The sequence below is a fragment of the Acartia tonsa genome, chromosome 1, assembly GCF_053477335.1.
Source record: "Acartia tonsa isolate MP-2025a chromosome 1, ASM5347733v1, whole genome shotgun sequence".
NCBI classification, from domain to species: domain Eukaryota; kingdom Metazoa; phylum Arthropoda; class Copepoda; order Calanoida; family Acartiidae; genus Acartia; species Acartia tonsa.
This window is the reverse complement of record NC_137260.1, coordinates 35,155,809-35,173,401: the sequence shown is the minus strand read 5'-3', so window position 1 is coordinate 35,173,401 and position 17,593 is coordinate 35,155,809. Positions and strand designations below refer to the sequence as shown.

Here is a 17,593-nt window from a genome sequence, read left to right as displayed (position 1 = left end):
AATCTTCGGGATGTCTGGTTGGTTCATGCTACCTAGCTCCATCATAATTTTGTCTCTCAAATTTTCAGGACACTTGTCTTTAAAAATATGAATAAGAGTTAGGTGATTGTAATCCTTAGCTGCAGAACCAACGATGGTTTCTACCTCCTGCATCATGCTCTTGAAGGTAGCAATTGCACTAACCACGTCCACAGGTTTATCCACAGGTTTCATCTTGTTCAACTTAGTTAAAATCCTCATGAACCGGCGAGTATTTGATAAAAACATCTGATCAAGAAACGCCCATTGTTCATTATGATCTCTAATCGCTGACACTTGCTTGCGTAGTTCCGGGTTGGTTATCACCTTCTCCATACACAACATCAGACTTAACCTCTGGTCAGCAAATCCATAACCAGAGCATAGATCTTTAAAGACCTGTTTAAAGTTTGGGTAATCCATGTCAGTACCGTCGAACGACGGCAACAAACTGTTGTCCCAGCGCCCATACTGCGGGTTGGAACTCCGAATATCCACGGCAGACATACTTCTGGAGAGCATGGCAGGTGTCCCACTCTCATCCAGGTTAGATGAACGACGTTCCATCTCTCTAAGCCTTCGGTACATATCACGTACTTCTTGGCGCAACTCCACGGAAATTTTAAGCACTCCCATGTCCATCTTCACCTTCTCAATGACGTCGAGGTTCCTGGCGACAGTGCTTGACCTCGCGTCGTCTGAATCATTGTCAAGCCAGTACAGAATTTTTGTACACTGCTCCAACGACGCATAGACTTTATCTGCAACAGTTTTCTGCTCACTAGCTTCATCCAAATCACGCTTGAACTCGCGCAGCTCACTAGACTCCACGGCAGGTTTTAGACTTTTTATTAGGTCAGATTGGTCCTTGACCTCACTAAAAATGTCACGAATTGATTTTACATTCACATTTTCACATGAACTAAAACTTTGGCAGGCTTTTAGATTGTCATAAAACACTTTTAACTGTTCGTCAAACACTTCTAGCCTTTCACTGCCAATAGCGATAGCTCGCTCAATTTTCTGCTTTTTGGTTAGTGGCATAATGATTCACTAGGTACTTATTTCACAGAAAAATTGTCACAGTTTATTGCATCAATAATTCACTGGATGCTATTGATCTCTTGATGAATGCTAACGCCTATTCATCAGATACTTTGAAATTGTCTCAACCATGACACTTTGGTTGAGCTTGACTTCCGAATTAGCGGGAAGTTCACGAGATCAGTTGGCGAACATACAAACCCCCAATAACAGGAACCATCAAGTTTCAACAGCAGGTTTGAATATAGATTTATTGATGAAATTATTTCAAAGACCTGAAATTACAATATCAATTAGTTCATAATTCCAGTTATTTATAACCACGTAATCTTATTTGCTTTTTAAAAATCATTTTTCTCTACGGTAAAAAATCTTTGGAAACTTTGGCTTGAAAGGAAAATTATTTGGTTTAATAAATCATTGTTAAATGCAACAATAAGGCACATAAAAATTACTAAAACATATATTAAACATAATTAAGTTTCATGCTTAGCTGGCTAAAGCCTTTTTAAAACTACATATAATCGTCCTATACACCATTCTTCTTAATCAAATTAACAAATTCTACCTGAAGCTCTTATGGTTTCAAATCCCTGGTATACTAGGGTCGTTCACACACTATGAGACCAATGATAGGCCCAATTTTGTTCTCCGAAATCTTCACACTCTCATATCTCATTCAAAAGTAAAGAACGTGCGCATCAAAATAAACAAACAATCCATGCCGCGCCACATTATGAAAGGAAAGCCATAAAAAGACGACATTTGCGCTTAGTTTTAGGATAATGATAAGGAATTAATTTCGCACTTGATAAACACAAAGCTTCCTCGAAAAGAGGTTAAGACAATGTCTATATGTCTGGCTGTCTACCGAAGGATATCACTAACCTCTGAGCCGATATGGTCCCCCTTTACAGTGTAGTATCGCAGGTCCTGAGAAGGTTTAAAAGTATATTTTGGAAGGGAACCTAGAAAAATGACCCCAACCAAACAATTCTTCTTTTTTGGTTTTAAACAAAAATTAAATATGAAGAAGAGATCAACTTCCCCTCGCTCCTAGAGGCCTCAAATTCCCCTTGAGTCCTCTAGCCGCTCGAATGTAAAATTGATGTTGTGCTTTATCGTAATGATGTCTTTCTTTTTCTGAATGTTTATCCCGCTTGATGGGCCTAACTATCCATAAGAAACTACTCAACAAACCATTTTAGAAATAAACAGAGACAAGTATTCTATCATTTTTTTTCTAAGTTTGTGTGAAACTTTTCAATCAAATCAGTGCTCGTAAGTAGGTAGACAATTAGATTAAGAAAAAATGAAATGTTATGACTTTGGAAGCTAGCAAATAAACAAAGGAGTCAGATTGATTTGAACACCCCTTCCTCCATTGTTTTTGTGCAAAAATAAAAAGTAAACCAAATCAAAAATGGAAAAATAAGTCACAGGATTAAAATTGTTTAATAATGGGCTCTGTCCCATATTTTAGCAACAACTTAACGTTGTACGGGGGCTAAAAAATAAAATATTGATTTTTTTTAACTATTGTTTTCTTATTGTCATTGCTTAAGAATGAATTGGATTATTTTTTATTAGTTTTTGACCAAAACTGTAAAGTTTACATTGAAAAAAGTTAAGCGATTGTTTTTTTTTCGACACCCTTTATCTACACAAAGGTGTACTTAGTTTTAAGTTTTAAATTTGTAGGACCTATTAATATAAAATGTAGAAAGATTGACATTTGATACTATGGATTTATACATTAGACATAAACCTTAGAGCTGCAATCCGTATAATTTTTGTAGTGGGACAAAGTGTCTTAAAAATCAGTAATGTGACGTCATAAAAATGAGCGATTATCCATCTCTTTTTTAGGGTTTTTTTCCCCTTCTCCTCTCATCTTCCTCATTTTTATGACGTCACATGGCTGATTTCTGAGACTCTTTGTTCCACTACAATCTTTATTTATTGTTATTCTTTCTAAGATTACAAGACAGATTTTTTTTTAAAGAAAGGAGGTTAAACATTTTTGTTTTGTACATTTGTAAAATTACTACTTTAAATGAGTATTCGATTCTATCTTTATTTTGTAATATTTATACTTTACGTAAATCTATTTACGTATTTCGGGTATATTGATAAAAACTATGTAATATTCCTAATGTCTGTCCGTCCGAATTAGTGATATGTGATTTACTTAATTCCACCAACCTTTATCCATGTTTATGACATATGCTTCTGATATTTATTGTGAAGATACTCAGTACAAAATAAAAACATATTTTTTACTTTATCCATCTACTAGCGGCTACGCCCCTAGAGGCCTCGAGTGGCACTTTAAATGTTTTTGTTTGTTAAAGTTAATTTTTTATGTACGATACCACCTTATTTGACGTTGAAGTCTCCCCTAAATTTTTAAAAATTTCGATTTTTTTGTCATTTCTCTTGGGAGGGTGGTGGTACCCTCCCCCAAAATAGTTATAAACCTTCCCGGGACTTATGAGAAGCTGCCCTGTTAAGGAGAACCCGATCGGTTCAGCAGTTAGCGAGATCCTTCGGTACAGACACACAGATACACACACAGACATCCTGTTACTTTAGTATAAGGATTATAATTATGCTATATTTGTGCTTCGCTAATATTTCTTTTTTGTTTTAATTCGGCTTAAATTTTTGTAGGGGTCATTTAGAAATACTTAAAATACATAAGTTCATGTAGGAATGTTACTTTTTGCCTTATATAGTAAGAGATATAAGTTTTCCGGAATTGTAATGTAGGGAGTAGATTTGAAATCTGCATCAAATTTTAAGGATTTTTTATAAAATTCGTTTTTTGTATAATTCTTTATCTAAAAGCGGAAATACAAATTAAGTTAATTAATTTTGGCATCCGTGATTGGTGGATTTAAAAAATCTGCGCTCTGATTGGATGTCGTACATCATTCAACCAATTAGAGCGCAGGTAGTTTAAAATCCACCTATCCTATTGGTCAAAATTAATTAACTTAAAATGTATTTCCGCTTTTAGATAAAGAATTATACAAAAAACGAATTTTATAAAAAATCCTTAAAATTTGATGCAGATTTCAAATCTACTCCCTACATTAAAATTCCAGAAAACTTATATCTCTTATTATATAGATAGATAGACAGAAAATTAGGCCACAGTAAAAGTGTCTAACTATGACGTCAGAAAAAATTAACAATTAACCAATGAGAAGCCAGTATTCACAATGGTAAAATATATAGCGGCCTCTCATTGGATAGTTAAATTTTTTCTGACGTCATAGGCAGACACTTTTACTGTTTTCAGAAAATTAAATAAAATATGTGTGTATTGAATGTTTGTATGATTTTCTCTAAAATGTATGTATGTGTACGTGTGTTTGTTAAATGCGACGCTTCTCTCCTAGCCTTCAGGGGATTTTGAACATGAAAGTAGAAAATTTCAGATTGACATATGGAAATAGCAATTTTTTTAGGCATAGAATACAAATTTGTTCAACCCATTCTATAATCCATTATAACATAACACCATAGTAATATTCTTTTGATTTAGTGATTGTAACAAGTTTGATTTTTTATTGTTTGCTGTTATGCATGTTTTAATCCTTGTTTTTATATTTTTGTGTGTTTGTGTGTGTGTGTCTTTGTATGTGTGTATGTGTGTGTGTGTGTGTAGGTAATTACCCTTGCACTTGAGATGTGTAGTTGCTCAAAAGATAATTGAATTGATCCGCCTTCCTTTCAAGGACAGGGATAATGATATAGAACCGGTAGAATAAAATAGTATGAGTTTATTTGAAGATCATTTGAGAATACATGGATGACAACATCCAAAAGTGTCAAAGTAAAGAAGTAAATGAACAGGAAAACAAGCGGAAGGACAACGTGAGTTATAGAGTTGATTCCGTCATATTGGAGATTTCATAAATTGTCAGATTGACCAGGGAGTAAGGGAGGGGACAATGGGCAATTAATTCAATTTAAGAGTATTTGCTGAAAGACCTTGAAATCTAGATTAATCCAGCAAATATGGAGGAAATTTTAAAGGGAGAGTTAATACAATACAGCAAACAATAAAATAAGAAGAAAGTTTCAAGAAAAAAGCATTCATTTGAAAATTATATTATCAGCACATCATCGTAACCATTATGTAATTGATAACTAGAAAAACCTGGAACCCATTCAACACATAGCCCCATAACCCAAAATTTCATTTGATTTAATTGGATTCTTAGATTGTTTATTAAACAAATACCACAATAAAGTTTTTATCTATGAAATGATATTTTCTGGAGGGAAAAAAATTGTTAATATCAGCCACATCATAACAAATTAAGTTTATTGATACTTGTCTGCAATATTCAAAATTAACAAACGAGTTAGTGGCATTCTGTGCGCTAGTACCCAAAGTAGGTCAGAAACTGCTAAATTCTTGCACATTCCCTTTAAGTCAGTACCCAAAGTCTGAGACTCCTAAAAATTGAATATTCGATCCATTGTCCCCTCCCTTACTCCCTGCAGATTGACTCATATTAGTTGGTCAGTAGAATCTTCACTAAAACTTTCAGCCGTCTATCTTAAATGGCAGTCAAGTAGAATTGAGAACAAAGATAAGACATTGGCTGATAAATTAATGTACATCCCAATTGCTGATGCACAAAAATACTCCTTCTATAGATTAATGGTTGAAACGTTTGGATTGGATACTCAACTTAATGAACCTACCAATCAAAATTGAATAAAGTCTTCAGAATTTTATCCCTGTCTGAATTTCCTTTGCTCAGCTAATTAGCAAATACATAGTATAATAAAGTATACTGTGTGCTTCTACAAAATTTTCCTTGCAAAGTTTCTTTACTTTTGTGTGTGTGTGTTTATGGATATTCATGATTTTGTTTAGAATTTAAAAACCTTAATGAGCTTTAAAGTTCATAAGACAGATTAACAAGGATGACTTGAAAAGAAACTTTACTAACATTTATAATGATAAATAGTTCCTTCGTTTTGTTTTGTATAAAAGATCTTTAAAAGGACTTACTAAAATTGGTCCGTCTATTTCAAAAAAATGTAATTTAACATATTTTCGTCAAAACTTTGTGTATAAAGAGATTTTTAGTTGTAATATTGGATTTGTACGTTTTGTATCGATGGTCTTTTTCGATGATAAAGTGTAATTTTACGTCAAAACTGGTTTGTTTGAATATTTTCGTACACCCTGTTTGTTTGTGCGACAATTAAGAAATCATAATTTTTTCTATATACTTCTTGTTGCAACTAATTTGCAAACCTTTCTTTTCCCAAAAATATCTACATAATGATTTCAAATTATCTAACTATATTTATCTACATATAGTTTGTCCAAGGATTTTTTTGGAGGGGGGGATATTTTTTATTTTTGGGGGAATTGGGGGTGTCCCACCCCCAAAGAAAATAGTTATAAACCTTCCCGGGACCTATGAGAAGCTACCCTGTTAAGGAGAACCCGATCGGTTCAGCGGTTAGCGAGATCCTTCGGTACAGACACAGAGATACACAAACATCCTGTTACTTTAGTATAAGGATTTGTCTATCTAAACATCTATTTATATTTCTATCTGTATACAAATCAAATGTATCTATGCCAAAGTATATATCTCTTTATCTATATGTATAAAGATTTTCATGAATTTTTGTTCTAAATTTTTATTTAAATGTATGTCTGTATATCTACCCGTCCTTCTACATATATGTATCTATCTAGATACCTATGAACCCTATTGACTATTTTAACCTGTTGTAAAATTTTACAGGATGTGAACTTACACGTAAATTGTGTATGTGTATGTGTGTGATTTTGTATGTATGTGCAATTTTAAAGAGTTACCCAAAAAGGCTTGAATTTAAGATTGATTTGGATTTAAATGATTGAAGCATATATGAATCATTTTAAAGCGCATCTACTCTTAATGAGTAGGTTTTGTGATTTATTACACTAAAATATTTTTTAAAACGTTGTTTGCTGCTTATGAATAACTAAGACCTCGTTTGTCACAAAAGTTAGATTTTTTCCCTTAATACCTTATATGACTATGTGATTTTATGTGCGAATATACGTTAATATACACTGTTCCTTTACAAATTAGGGTTTAATATTATAACAGTAACAGGATTATTCTATTGTGATATAATATTAAACATTTATAGGAACCACTGAAAAATATCAAATTTATTTGGGATTCTTGTAGTCAATAATTCTTAATGTATCACAACAGAGTATCGGCTAGATTATGCTGCAATCCTACAGTTTAAAGAAATTAAATGAACTACTGATTATGTTTAGTTAAATTACAAAGGGTTAAGTGTATGTAATTAAAGTATTTTTTTGGCAAATATATTAATAAATGGTTGATTATTCAATTAGATAGGTAAATAAAAAATATATAAGTATAACCTTTTTGAAATAATTTAAATAAAGTATATATATATATATGGATAGATAAATAGATAGATAGGTAACCAAGCATATAGACAATTAGACAAAAGTGTAATTAGCTCAATTTTATTTTTTCAAGTTCATATTTTACAGCTTTTATATATTTCCCGTTGTCAATTAGGGTTAGGTCATGTTCAGGTATACAGGGATAGATACATTGAAATTAATACTCAATACAAAACAGAGGAAAACAATGCATTGTCAATACAAATGGATGTAGAGTATAGGTGAATATTATGACAGGGGAAAAATGTCGTTAATTTAGGTTGCTATTTCTCAGGTTAACTATTGGTCAGTTCGTTCATCCAGTAGTAGAGAAGGGGGTAGGGTAAAGAGGGAGGGGGGAAGGGGAGAATCGTTATATTAACATGAAAATCTGGTGCAAGATTCAAGTAATAATGCATCCATTTTGATAAATTACCTTTTTGTAGATCGTAAGCCAATTTTTTCTTCAATAAACTTAACCTAGAACCACTCTTGAGCAAATAAACCCACTGTAAAATAATTCAATTCACCCATTTTTGCTAATTTCAGCCATTTATATATCCTTATTATTATAGACCCGTTTCTATTATTAATAGCGAAGCTACTTTACACAAAATCCAGAAACATATGTACGTCTGTCATGGGTTTTTCTCTCTGTCTCTCTTTCTGTCCCTCACACCTCTCTCTCTTTCCCTCTCTATCGCTCTCTCTCTCTCTCTCTCTCTCTGTCCCTTTGCATACTAGTTATATTGGTCTTGGTCTGATCAATTCAAAATTGATCTGATTGGTAAATTAAAAGCTATAACTCGCTTATCATTAAAAGAATATTTATCAAAATTCTTTTTCTAGTTAATTGAACAAGTCGCGACGGCCCACAGGACGACTACCAAGTCTGCTCTGGCAGGAGATAATCTCAGGTGAGAGAGATAGATAGATATTTTCGCTTTATTGCTATAGTGTTCTCATGCATAAGGATGAAATTAAATCAAAGTATAAGTAATATTGTTTTAAGTATGAGCTCTATTCAAATCCTTCTACTAGATGCTTGGATAATTCATCAGTATATGTCCAATTTTATCTTTCTCAGTATTATCGTAAATTTGACATAGTATGGCAGGTATCTACTTTAATATACACTAATGAATGGAAAACAGTGGCGTACAGGGAATTAAGTTTTTTGGCTAGTTTCGAACCTTCAACCTACAGGACTTTCCAAACAATAAATTCCACTTATATACTTTCATAAATTGATAGTTAAGTTTAGTGTCTTAAATAATCTTTTGCCTATTATTTATAATTTTTATATGCTAGACATGTAGATAGAAAGATAGAAAAGACATTAAACATATCAATAACACATGAATCACATATCCTATATTGGGCGTACCTTTTTACCAATTTAGCTAGTCCTAAAGTCATAAAGTGACAGTAGTATAACATCATAGTAAAAGGCTAGCACTGAATGTGATTCTATTGTAATATTGTTGCATTAAGTGACTGTGAATGAGAGTATCATATATTAATGCCCTTTGTGATATATGTTTTATTTATGGTGCTTTAGGAATGATACTAAATAACTTATTAAATTGATTAGCAAGTGTAGCATATCCTTCTGAAATTTTCCAAACAAAATTAACTAACAACTCTAGATAATTTTTTTATAGGTGGAATCAATTCATCATAATTTTTGGCTACAATAATTAACAATATACAACTTTTGCTATTTGTCTGTTTACTGCTTTGAAAAATATATGTTTACATGATATGTTTTATACAAACATTAAGACAAAAGGAGTCTCTTAATCTTTAACATATTAAGAATTTATAGTCTTATCAAGCTGTCTTATTATTTAGTGTACAAAGGCAGAATATTTTATTCAAATCTTATTAAAAGTTTTATAAACACATTCTTTAATTAGTTGACTGAAAAACTTATGTACCCTTTTCTTTGTGTATGCTTTATTTGTTGGTAAAATGAAACTATTCCTCCAATGATTTTAATCTTCAGAAGGTGTTATTTTTTAATCATATTTTGGGGGGTGTTGTTCATTGCCATATCCCTTGAGATCCCTGGCTAAATAGGCCTTATTGGAAGGTGTCATTGCCATTCCCTATTTGATTTGGACGTACCTTTCTACACCCCAATTAGAGTTATCACATGCAAGAACCAATTTTAGTTAATCCTAAATATTTAGTATTAAAACGTGCATGGTTAGGTAGTTGATTTCTAGTATGATATTTTTCACTATGGCTACATGAAGAAGATGTTAAGAACATCAACCTAAGTTATATCTCAAATAGGGGAAAGGTGTCTAAAACCATGAGAGATATATGAATACAATGTTTGATTTGCTTACAGACATTTCTAATTAATCTTTGCTTGGAGTGTCCTTTTACTATACATATTTCTGTTTGTTTATTAGAGGGTTTGAAAATAATCTTAAATGAGATAAAAATATTAAAATTCTGAAAATATCTTTATTAATCTCCCTCAATTTGAAAATAATATCATAAGATAAAGTTAGGAGACCAAAAGTTAAAATCTAATCTTTTAAAATCTATTTAAATTTAGTAAAATTCTAAACCATTGAAGATAAATGCAATTTCAAAAAGTTTTTTTTTATGAAACACTCTAATTTATATATGCGATATATGTTTTATGTCTGACATTTCTTATAAAGTTCACGGTCTTACATTGTCATTAGCAAAAATAGATAGATAGATAATTAGTTAGATGGGTAGATAGTTGTTGACTACACAGATATATTGATTATGAGTCTACTTAACAGAAGAGCAAAATCATATTATCATATTCGTTGGCTTAAAACTATCACATTAATAGAGAGGGCTAAATAAGTAGAAATGCATTTACAGATATTTCTATAGAAACTATATGACCCCCTCAAAAAAAATTTACTTTTTAAAATTAGAATTAAAAGTGTTTGTTTTCTTTCAATTACACTAGAGGACTCCAGTGTAGTTGATAAAATTGTAAGAAACTTAATCATTAAACATAATTTTTCTTGTAAAAAATGTCTTTCCGGTACATAATATTCATGCATATCTAAACAAGGAGAATTATAGCGAAGCAAGGGCAACACGTTTTATTCAATTAGAACCAGCTAATACCAACAGCGAAATTTATTCGTAAAAATTACGAAACCTATACGTGATTTTCAGCTGTCGCTGGGGGCAACACATAGTAGAATTGACGTCCTTTTTATACGCCCCCGAATATTATTTTAGATTTATTACGCTTGTTGTTTGAAAATGTTTGAGCATTTAATTTTAGACAATCAATTTATTTCTATTAATATAAAGTAGTAAGGTTGCTTTTATCTGCAGATTAAGAGTTCAATATTAAACTGAAATAATTGAGTTTTCCATTTCAGGGAAGCTACACATAGGTCCCAAAAGTGGGTTGAACATTTTTAGATTGAGGACTTTTAGGCTGTTTTTCTGTCCCCTTTTTAAACCTTATAGTACAGAGACTCTGATCCTGTGGTCGCAACTGCTAGTCATAAAAAAGTAGATATCGCAGTGACTGAGATTCCCTAATTAATTATAGAGTAGCTGCACTCCATGTATTATGCCCTTGTTTTAAATCATTATTCCCCATTCTTACTAATGATCTTAGTTGATGTTTTATTTTATATAAGCATGAGCAACTAAAAGTTATATTGGGTTAGGTGATTGCCCCACAGGGTTAGGTAATTAGCCCCGCAGGGTTAGAGCCCCCCGCAGGAGCTAGAAATAGGAGAAAAGCTACTGTGAAAAATACGAAGAATCGCCCCATAAGGTGCGATGTTACGAAAGGGACTATACCCAAAATAAGCTTATGTTAGAGAAAGGTAAACCTTCATAGAGTTGGGTATACGTACAATATACATACTTTAAAGTTTATCTTTATTTTTAATATTTAGATTTATTTTTAGTGGTAGATATTTTTAGAGTGATAAATGTTTGATTCATGTTCAGTTTTTGCCTAATGTCTGAAATCTGTGTTTTATCATTGAGTCAAGCTCCTCTGAAAATTATTATTCTTGAGTAGTTTTAAAAGTAGGATAGTTAATTTGATAAATAGTCAGATATTGATTTGAAACTATTTTTGAAATATAGATTCGATTAATATATAGATTGTATAGATGCTTAGATGATTAAATTGAAAAAAATAGTTTCCATAGATATTTAAATATAAAATCAAAATTTTTTATCTGGAATAGTTTAATATTGCATCGTATTATATACAGCTTTCCGCGGATATTACCACCGAGGGGGCGAAGGCACGGGCTAACAAACCTGGTTTTAATCTTCTCTGTTAATTCTCTGTAATACCGTGCTATACATGATTTTTTAGTATTGCTGAGAATTGGTTCTAATCCAGCGGATTTAAATCGGGTTTGAAGCCATACTGGAAAAAGCTTCGCTTTTTTGGATAATTTGGGGAGTATATTTTTATTTTTGATAATAAAGGTGCTTTATAGCACAAATAAATATCTAATGATTCTTTATGTGTATAGATAAATAAATAACAAGGATGACAACATACATGGAGTCAAAATTTTATAAATGAGAACATAAACAATTATTCATTATTTGCTAGGTATGATATCCTCTGATACTTACTTTAAAGGCATGATATTATAATATTGTGCCATGTTGTCCAAGGAATCACTATCACAAAGATTTAATATTAAGGTTAATTTTCTTGTGATGAAAATAGGCTTTTACTTCTTAGATGGTACATTTAAACTTTAAAGGTTTTAAATCGAAATGATTATTTCAAAATACCTAAATTGACGTTCAAAAGTAATGTAGAAATGCTTTGCTTTTAAAAGTATAACCCTAGTAGTTTTTACCCCTTTTCGGTCAGATTAGAAATCCACAGTCACTAGATTTCAGATTTAAATCTGTCTCAATATGACTCTTTGTTACCAAAGTTCAGATATGACAAAATTTGACCAAAGTTCAGATTTCAATCTGAAATTTAGTGACATTATGTCAGGTTATTTTCTCATTTTTGGCAATGCAAACAAATCTGACACAATATCACCAAAAGTCATATATGACATTTAGTGACATAGAGTCAGAGTTGGGGAAATTACCTAATCTGACACATTATTGCCAAAAGTCATATATGACATTTAGTGAAATAGAGTCAGAGTTGAGAAAATTACCTAATCTGACACAATATCACTAAAAGTCATATATGACATTTAGTGACATAGAGTCAGAGTTGGGGAAATTACCTAATCTGAAACAATATCACTAAAAGTCATATATGACATTTAGTGACATAGAGTCAGAGTTGAGGAAATTACCTAATCTGACACATTATTGCCAAAAGTCATATATGACATTTAATGAAATAGAGTCAGAGTTGAGAAAATTACCTAATCTGACACAATATCACTAAAAGTCATATATGACATTTAGTGACATAGAGTCAGAGTTGGGGAAATTACCTAATCTGACACATTATTGCCAAAAGTCATATATGACATTTAGTGAAATAGAGTCAGAGTTGGGAAAATTACCTAATCTGACACAATATCACTAAAAGTCATATATGACATTTAGTGACATAGAGTCAGAGTTGGGGAAATTACCTAATCTGACACAATATCACTATAAGTCATATATGACATTTAGTGACATAGAGTCAGAGTTGGGGAAATTACCTAATCTGACACATTATTGCCAAAAGTCATATATGACATTTAGTGAAATAGAGTCAGAGTTGAGAAAATTACCTCATCTGACACAATATCACTAAAAGTCATATATGACATTTAGTGACATAGAGTCAGAGTTGGGGAAATTACCTAATCTGACACAATATCACTAAAAGTCATATATGACATTTAGTGACATAGAGTCAGAGTTGGGGAAATTACCTAATCTGACACATTATTGCCAAAAGTCATATATGACATTTAGTGAAATAGAGTCAGAGTTGAGAAAATTACCTAATCTGACACAATATCACTAAAAGTCATATATGACATTTAGTGACATAGAGTCAGAGTTGGGGAAATTACCTAATCTGACACAATATCACTAAAAGTCATATATGACATTTAGTGACATAGAGTCAGAGTTGGGGAAATTACCTTATCTGACACATTATTGCCAAAAGTCATATATGACATTTAGTGAAATAGAGTCAGAGTTGAGAAAATTACCTAATCTGACACAATATCACTAAAAGTCATATATGACATTTAGTGACATAGAGTAAGAGTTGGGGATATTACCTAATCTGACACAATATTACTAAAAGTCATATATGACATTTTGTGACATAGAGTCAGAGTTAGGGAAATTACCTAATCTGACACATTATTGCCAAAAGTCATATATGACATTTAGTGAAATAGAGTCAGAGTTGAGAAAATTACCTAATCTGACACATTGTTGCTAAAAGTCAGATATGACATTTAGTGACATAGAGTCAGAGTTGTGAAAATTACCTAATCTGACACAATATCACCAAAAGTCATATATGATATTTAGTAACATAGAGTCAGAGTTGAGGAAATTATATAATCTGAAACATTGTTACCAAATGTCATATATGACTTTTAGTGACATAGAGAGAGTTGGGGCAATTACCATATCTGACACATTGTTAACAAAAGTCAGATATGACATTTAATGACATAGAGTCAGAGTTGGGGCAATCACCATATCTGACACATTGTTTCCAAAAGTCATATATGACATTTGTTGTGACATAAAGTCAGAGTCTGGGCAATTACCAAATCTGAAACATTGTTAACCCTTACAGATAGGCCCCAATTCTCACCTTAAAAGGCCCCCCCCCCCTCTATCTTGGCTTCTGTTACAGATAGAGACATAAAAAAAAATTTCTGGTGCTTCATGTGCATTTTTAAAGAAAATTACTTTTTCTAGTTATAGCGGTACGACCACTCCATAGCCGCTTTTTAGCAGCCAGCTGCTAAATATTAAAACAGCTGTAGAGCTGCCAATTTTAAAGCTAGGAATACCAAATTTTAGGTGGAATTTTAATTTTTTTAACAAACAATTAACTTTTTTTACAATGGCCGAAAAACAGCAAATAATGGAAACTGCCATATTTGGTGGTTACAGCGGTTTGACGGCACCTATTATTATTTTTTTCTGTATCTTATCACAACAAAAGACTAGTTTAAAAAAATGGGCTGGTCTAAGGCTATTTTGAAATATGGCACCTGGCAGCTTACAAACAGCAAAATTACAGGTAGGAAATTGAAAAATGATCAAGAAGTGGTCAAATAATAATGACCTTACTATTCACAGAATTTTATTATTACTCAAGAATTTACCACAAAATTTTTTTGGTCTCTAGCTGTAATAGAAGCCATGATATTTATGATATATGTCTATAGTAAAAGCTGGACAAAAAACTGGTCCTACAAAACAGTCATGGAGCGGTCAAACAGTCATAACACCATTTTTCTCAGATGCTCATTGATATCTAAGTGTTTGCCAAAAAAAAAATTAGGTGACTACCTTAAACACCACTTTTCTCAGATGCTCATTGATATCTAAGTGTTTGCCAAAAAAAAAAATTAGGTGACTACCTTATACACAAAAGACATATTGTATAAATTAAGATTTATTTACAATTTTATCTAATTTTGAAGCCACGTAATCAACCGGAGGGGTGGGTGATGAATGCCCCCCCCCCCCCAACTGTTAAGGGTTAAAAATAAGTATTTTTTGACTTTTCAAGCATGAGTGACAGACAGACGAAAATAAAATGTATATGAATACAGATGGGCACAGGCCTTGGAATCTTCACTAAAAATTTTAGCTGTCTACCTTAAATAACAGCCGAGAAAATCACAGTGTTCCCATAGTGACTGTTACATAATGACTTAATGATGGACAGGACAACAGACAAATAAAGTGAATTTTACAGTAGCCTTGCTACTAAAAAGGGTATTTTGTCAGTTTGTTTGATCAAGATTTTTACCTATGTGTCTTTATTCTAGCTATTGTATCTCATTTATAGAAATGAAGCTACTCAGTAATTCATCCGTATGGAAGCTACTCTATTATTCACTTTTTATATCTGTACACCAGTTGAACAGTGAGGAAATGTGATTTTCTCGGCTGTTATTAAATGAAGACAGCTGAAATTTCAGTGATAATTCATATGAAAATGTGTACATCTAAACACTGTATATTCGTCTTTTCTGTCATTCATACCATAAAAAAAATCGTCTAAAATTCTTAAATGGACAATTGCTTGTCACTAAATAGGATATGACATTCTCAATTTTTTTCATTAATAAGGAGGGAGTTAGATATGATTCTTGCCCCAAACCACACTGTCATATTACACCTTTCAACAGATATAAACATTGAAAATTATAAGATTTAAACCAGTTTTCATCTGTCTGTCCGTCTGTATGTCTATCTGTATGTTTTTCCGTATGTCTGTCCTTATGTATGTCTGTCTGTTCGTCTGTCTATCCATTTATCTGTCTGTTTGTCTACCTGTCCATTCATCTGTCCGTACGTTTGTCTGTCCGTCCATATGTTTGTAAATTTTAAGATTTAAACTAGTTTCTGTCTATTTCTTTGTCAGTCTCTCCGTCTGTATGTTCGTCTATCTGTCCATATGTTTGTAAATTATAAGATTTAAAACATTTTCTATCTTTATCTCCTTCTGTCTGTCCGTATGTCTGTCCATCTGTTTGTCTGCCTGTCATTCTGTTTGTCTGTCTGTCAATCTGTCTGTGTTTCTGTTTGTCTGTCTGTCCATCTATTTTTCTGTCTGTTCATATCTCTGTCTGTACGTCTCTCTGTCCATCTGTTTTCTGTCCGTCTGTCTGTCTGTCCATCATTATGTACGTATGTCGGTCTGTCTATCGGTCTGTCATTCTAATTATCTGTCTGTCTGTCTGTCTATCTATGTGTATGTCTGTCTGTCTCTCCATCTGTATGTCTGTCTGTATGTCCGTCTGTCCGTCCATCTGTTCGATTTTTTGGAAGGACCTTGGACCTACGTGAATCCATATTTTAAAGAAGAATAATATCAGTCAAGTGGCCAGCTAGATTCTTTGGTACAAACAGAAAATCATCTTGTTACTTTTATGTAAGGATTAACTCAGGCCCAAATGCAAAAAAAGAACATGATACATCCACTTGTTGTTAGTGAGGAAATGGGTTTGATTTGCTCAATATTTAAAGAATGTACGACTTTTGTTTATTATATTTATGTGCTTTGTCAACTATGGATGATGTCATTCTTATTTAATTTAAATCCAAGTATAATAATTCATAGAGGGAGTGTACATTGTGATGTTTATTACACTAGTCCCCAAAGTCATTAAAAATGTTTTCTTATTCATTGGCTAAACAACCTTAGGGACTTTTATTAAATTTTGATTGGTTGGTTCATTTAGTTGAGTGTCCAAAGGTTTCAAACACTAATTGTAATCTACAGAAAGGGTATTTTGTATATCTTCATTGGGGATGTACATCAATTTATCAGCCATTGTCTTGTCCCTGTTGATTATAAAACTTTAATAAAAGTACCAAAAGCGAATAAGAAAAAATTGAATATACAGGGTGGGGCAAATAAAACCAGACATTTTTCACACGGCCATAGCTCCTAAACTACTTGACCAGTCAGGACGTTTGACCCCACTTTAAAAAGCTGAGGTAATGACCTTTATGCCAATAAAATTTTTTGGACGATGTAGGACATGTATTCCGAGCTGGCCGCGCACATGTTTAACAAGGTGGATTCGGAGTGCCCCTGTTCTATATCCTGAATTCTCTGATATGGCCTACTAAATCTGAATTGGTTGGTACAAACATGTAGTGTCAAAACTTTTCCATTGATTATTTTCATCTACAAAAAGTGTTTTTTTTTTTTTGATAATTGTCTACAATATGATACATTTTTAGTAGCGAAGCTACTCTATAATTCACAATGTCCGTCCGTCCGTCTGTCCGTCCGTCTGTCCGTCCGTCTGTCCGTCCGTAATTAATGAATTGGGGGAAACGTGATTTTCTCGGCTCCTATAAAAGATAGAGAGCTGAAATTTTCTGACA

The 17,593-nt window shown here is 32.4% G+C and overlaps 1 protein-coding gene across 1 annotated transcript in view; it reads left to right on the top strand.

The window, feature by feature from the left end:
• LOC145327230 (uncharacterized) overlaps nt 1–17,593 on the top strand; it is a 379,853-nt gene that overhangs the window by 274,108 nt on the left and 88,152 nt on the right. Inside the window, exon 10 of the mRNA XM_080170817.1 lies at nt 8,369–8,436. Within this exon, the coding sequence (XP_080026943.1) occupies nt 8,369–8,436 (68 nt within the window). The remainder of the gene's footprint in view (nt 1–8,368; nt 8,437–17,593) is intronic.